General features: G+C 46.8%; 1 protein-coding gene across 1 annotated transcript; it reads right to left on the reverse strand.

Moving 5' to 3' along the window:
- Positions 1-1,300: 1,300 nt before the first annotated feature.
- LOC147904013 (uncharacterized) lies at positions 1,301-4,038 on the reverse strand. Its single transcript, XM_087372907.1, has 2 exons — positions 3,409-4,038; positions 1,301-2,875 (listed from the first exon to the last, which is right to left on the reverse strand). Exons 1-2 carry the CDS (start codon positions 4,024-4,026, stop codon positions 1,559-1,561), a joined length of 1,935 nt encoding a protein of 644 aa, XP_087229033.1. The 5' UTR covers positions 4,027-4,038; the 3' UTR covers positions 1,301-1,558.
- Between the last annotated feature and the right edge of the window lie 304 nt (positions 4,039-4,342).

Below are 4,342 nucleotides of genomic sequence, written 5' to 3' on the forward strand. Positions count from 1 at the left end.
GGCTGCTGTCAGCTAGTCCAAAGATAGTTCGAAAGAGCTCGTTTGGGAGAGACTCGTTGAGGAGGCATGGATAGAGGATCCGTATGAGCTGTAGCAGGTCATTGGATGGGTAGTTGCTTGAGCCTTAGCTTGTTGGAGGCATGGAGGCATGAGTCGGCCAGTTGATGAAGCCAGTCAATGCAATGTTTCTAAGATCTCACTCAAGAACTCTGACAAATGGAAATCACTCGAGAAGGAAATATATCTCACACACTTAATGAATGAACGGAATTCTTAGACATGCAATGGATGTTCTCTCAACGAAAGAGAACGCAAATCTCTCACAAACTCTCGAAGGAGATGAATGGAAATATCTCACCAAATGGACGTAAATTTTCTATCACTCAACGGAAGTGAAAGGACTCTCAATCTCACACACTCTCTGTCTCTCTCATAAGAAGGATGGATGGCACCTCAACGGAAGGCAGAACCATGCTCTGATACCATGAAAAAATATGAAGAGGGGAGAGGAGAAGAGTGGAGATGAGGAGAGAGGACACAGCTAGAGAGCACACCACAAATGACTAATTGTACACTAGATTTAGTTGAAAAAATAGAATATATACAAACCCATTTAGGGTTAGGGTTAGGGGATCTAACCCTTTCCTTTATAGCACTCTATAAGGTTAGTGCTATGCACGTATGATCACGTGATGGTGCTATGCACACATGATCACATGATGTTGAGTGTGAACTCTCAACACATTTAACCCAAGTTACACGATGATTAAATAACTACTTAATTTGGTGCTTGGATGAGGTTTGCAATTTTTTTGAAGTTTGAGGAGCCATTAGGAGCTACAATCGGAATAAATTAAGCATTTAAATCTCATTTAAAAGCACAAATAGCAATTTTTGAACACATGCATTTAAGTGAAGATTTGTTTCAAGAGCATGTGTTCACAAAGTGGGATGGCACATTGATTGTATACATGAGTGTGAGTTCATATGAGGAAAGGACCACCCAATTCAGAACAATCATTGTCATGACATTTGATCGTATACCTGTATTTGTTAAAATTAAGTTGAAAACTAAAGCTAGTGAACACATGTATTAGGATATTTTGCAAGGCATTTCGAAAACACTTGGACACAATTTTTTCCCTAAGTTAGCTAACATCTAGCAAGAAGGAAATCAAAGTTTGCCTTTCCACTTTCCAAATTTGCCTATGACAACACATGAACAAGTTGTGTAAAGCATTCTTCAATGTTGAGAGAAGTTGGCAAACGCTTTACGATATTATATTGAAAATAGCCCATCCTGAATGAACGGCGACCATTACTATCTCCTTCGTTTCCACATTTCCTAAAACCTTACAAGAAGATTAAGAGTACAATCTCCCCAAGTTCTAATGAAGCATATGAAGTTAGAACGAATCAGCAGTAATTCAGTAAACATGGAGGGTGTAAAATCTGCAAGATTATCCGACTTTCTTTGGAAGGGTGTACAGATAGCTGCTTATCATCGACCGTTAGGGGAGATGGGTCTATTGAGAATGAGTACAGACGATTTGGAAGGCTAACCAGGCATTGTTCCTTTCCGGATGAGTCGAGTGAGAGAAGCTAGCTTCTCGTGGTTGGATTTGGATCCTTTGGCTTCAAGCTGCAGCTGAGACTGCAAGGTGTTGCTGGGGCGGTTGGGATACTGTTGGAGTAAACCTTTGCTGCGTGATCTACCGTCCTGGGGAGATGGAGACCAGAAGAAGCATTGGAGGGGCTTTGATCCAGATGCAGGGGGAGTGTCGAGAGGTGGCAATGACTGTTGAGGAGCTGAAGCTCGAGCTTTCGGATTGGTTTTTGCTGCAATGTCCGATGAATTATGGCGAGCCAGCTGCTGCTCACGAGGCTTGTTGTGAGTCGATAGATACTCTTCCCACTCGCTTCCTGTGCTGCTGCACTGATCGTCTCTCATCTCATCTCCATGCTCCCATGACTCCCTACCTTCTCCTTCTTCGATCCCTCCTTGCCCCTGGCTTTCGTTTCCATCCTTCCCCGATCCATCACCCTCTGAACCTTTCCCTTCCTCCATTTGCAGCATCTCCAGCGCCTCCCTCAATGTCTCAGCTTGCTTCACTTGCGCCTGCATCCCAGGATGTACTTCTGTACCCTCACACTTCCGTACTGTTGTCACAAAATCCTCCAGCTTGCTCTTAAGATCTTCTATCGCCAAATTCTTGCCTTCTAGCTCCATCTCCTTCTCAGACAACTTCGACCTCACCCTCTCCTCCCGCCATAACACTGCCATTCTTAGCATCTTCCGTTCTTCTTCCACCGTCTCTTTCACCTTTGCCTGTTGTCGCTTGAGCTTCTCCACTTCCGCCTTGTCTTCTCCCATTTCCCTGGCCAGCTCATTGCAAACATCCTCCATCAACTGCCTCGCCTTCCGTTCCTTCTCCAGCTCTTCAAACAAGCTTGCGGAGACTTCGTTGGCTTGTGACAGATCCCTGGCGAGCTTTATATTTTGAAGTTTCAGTCTCCTAGAAGTGTTCCTTTCCTCTTCCAACTCGTCTCTTAAGTGCCGGAATACTTCTTGAATTCTGCCTTGCTCTTTCCTTCTCAATGTAGTCATCTCCTCTCGAAATCTTCTCAACAAGCCACTGATCTCACTCAGCGTAGATCTGTGGGAAAGCCCAAGCTCTTGCAAGCGAGCAGAAGCATCCTCTAGCTCCACTTGTAGCGTTGTAAGCGCGAGCATACTTGTAGTTTGGTTCTCCTCCACAGAGTTTACACGGTTACGTATATTCGTGAGAGCCCTTTGATCGAGCGTGGTTGTCGCCGCCTCGCCTTTCTCAAGCATACAGCTAGGCTCTCGACTCGAAGCCCTTGCTTGCAAATACTGCGAGAAAAAAACAAAATTAGTACCAAGTTGGGGTGGATCCGGACTAAATTTAGCAAATGTCTTTACAAATCACAGATGTCACCGCGACAGTCTTATTGGAAAGAACTTTCGGATTTGACCTTTGTATGGTAAAAATACCGTCTCAGTCTTCTTACATCCCATGAAGACAAAGTGCAAAAAAGCTTTGCGTCTCCAAAATTGTCAACCCAAACGATAGGATGGAAGTTAAAGTCTCAAAGAAACCATGGAAAAGTCACACACAATAGCAACAACTGTAGGGGGAGAGAGAGAGAGAGGAGAAAGTGGAAAGTCATAGAGAACCCGAGAAGAATACAAGATACGAAAACCACAGAATTTTCCATACGTTCGCGCTCTAAAGACGAAACATGAAAATGCTAACCAAGCTTCCGAGTTTCCTAGTACCTAGCCCGGATCTCAATTATGATCTCTGTCCATATGTGGCCAACCCTTCAGGCGACATGCCACCCAGTCAGAGGTCCATGCAATATTAAACGAGACTATAGTACCACCTTGCTGTTGAGACTAGCGGAACTGCATCTCAACATCTCCGAAGCAGACGGTGGCGCAGACTGCCCCTGTGCCGGCGGAGCTCCTTGCAAGTGCACGACACGATCTGGTAATTCATCCACGTCAAGTAAAAAGTCATGTTGCTCCCTGTAGGAGGCAGCAAGTTTGCGAGCAGAGACTATCAAAGGATGAGGACTAGAAGGTGTCAGATCGGCAAGGGAGGGGGAGCGAGTGTGTGTGTTATTACGAGGACGACGGCAAACAAGGAGACCGTCGTGGAAGGGGTCGTGGTGAAGCTTCCAGCTGGGGACAGGAGTGACGGGGCTGAAGGGGGGAGGAAATAGGGTTGAAGAGGAAGGCTCCGTGAGGAGATGGGAGGTATGGCCTAGTTTGATGGAACGAGCATTCACCGAGTGTTCCATCGAGGGGAAGGCGTTGCGTAAAGTCTCTGTCTGTCTCTTGCTAACGTCCCGCAGGCTCCTCCAATGCGACTTCTTCGGAATCCATGAGAGTATTCTTTGATTGATCATTGCACCCGTCGCGGTTTCAGCGTTTCTCCTCTCCATCGAATCACGCAACATCGATATCTCTCGCTTGCTTGCAGAGCTCATAAGCCTCATCCCGCTCGTCCGCATCCAATCCAATCCTACCTACGCTTCGTACCTTCTTGGACTTTCTCCCGTCCCTGAACACCGAACGCCATCTCGGGGCCCGGAGCAACAGACAACCCAGCTTCTGAGGGGGTAGGCCGCTGCAGTACCTCACAGCGCACCTCTGAGATCTCTGTTTCTCCCTCATCCTCCTCCTCCGTCCCCCCGAAGAGGACCGGTCAGCAGCTCCACGAGCTCCACAAGCAACAACAAATCTCTGCAACGTACCGAGACGCAAATCTGGCGGAGATCAGACGAGTCAGGGGCTACGCATCGAGCTCCTGAT

The sequence above is a fragment of the Dipteris shenzhenensis genome, chromosome 3, assembly GCF_047967505.1.
Source record: "Dipteris shenzhenensis isolate YYH24624 ecotype China chromosome 3, Dip_SZ_1.0, whole genome shotgun sequence".
Lineage (NCBI taxonomy): Eukaryota > Viridiplantae > Streptophyta > Polypodiopsida > Gleicheniales > Dipteridaceae > Dipteris > Dipteris shenzhenensis.

Excerpts from the sequence above, each read along its gene's own strand:
- LOC147904013 (XM_087372907.1), bottom strand. The coding sequence starts at position 4,026 with ATGAGGCTTATGAGCTCTGCAAGCAAGCGAGAGATATCGATGTTGCGT. Across the intron at positions 2,876-3,408 it reads CCGCTAGTCTCAACAGCAAG|TATTTGCAAGCAAGGGCTTC; the intron begins GTGGTACTATAG and ends TTTTTCTCGCAG.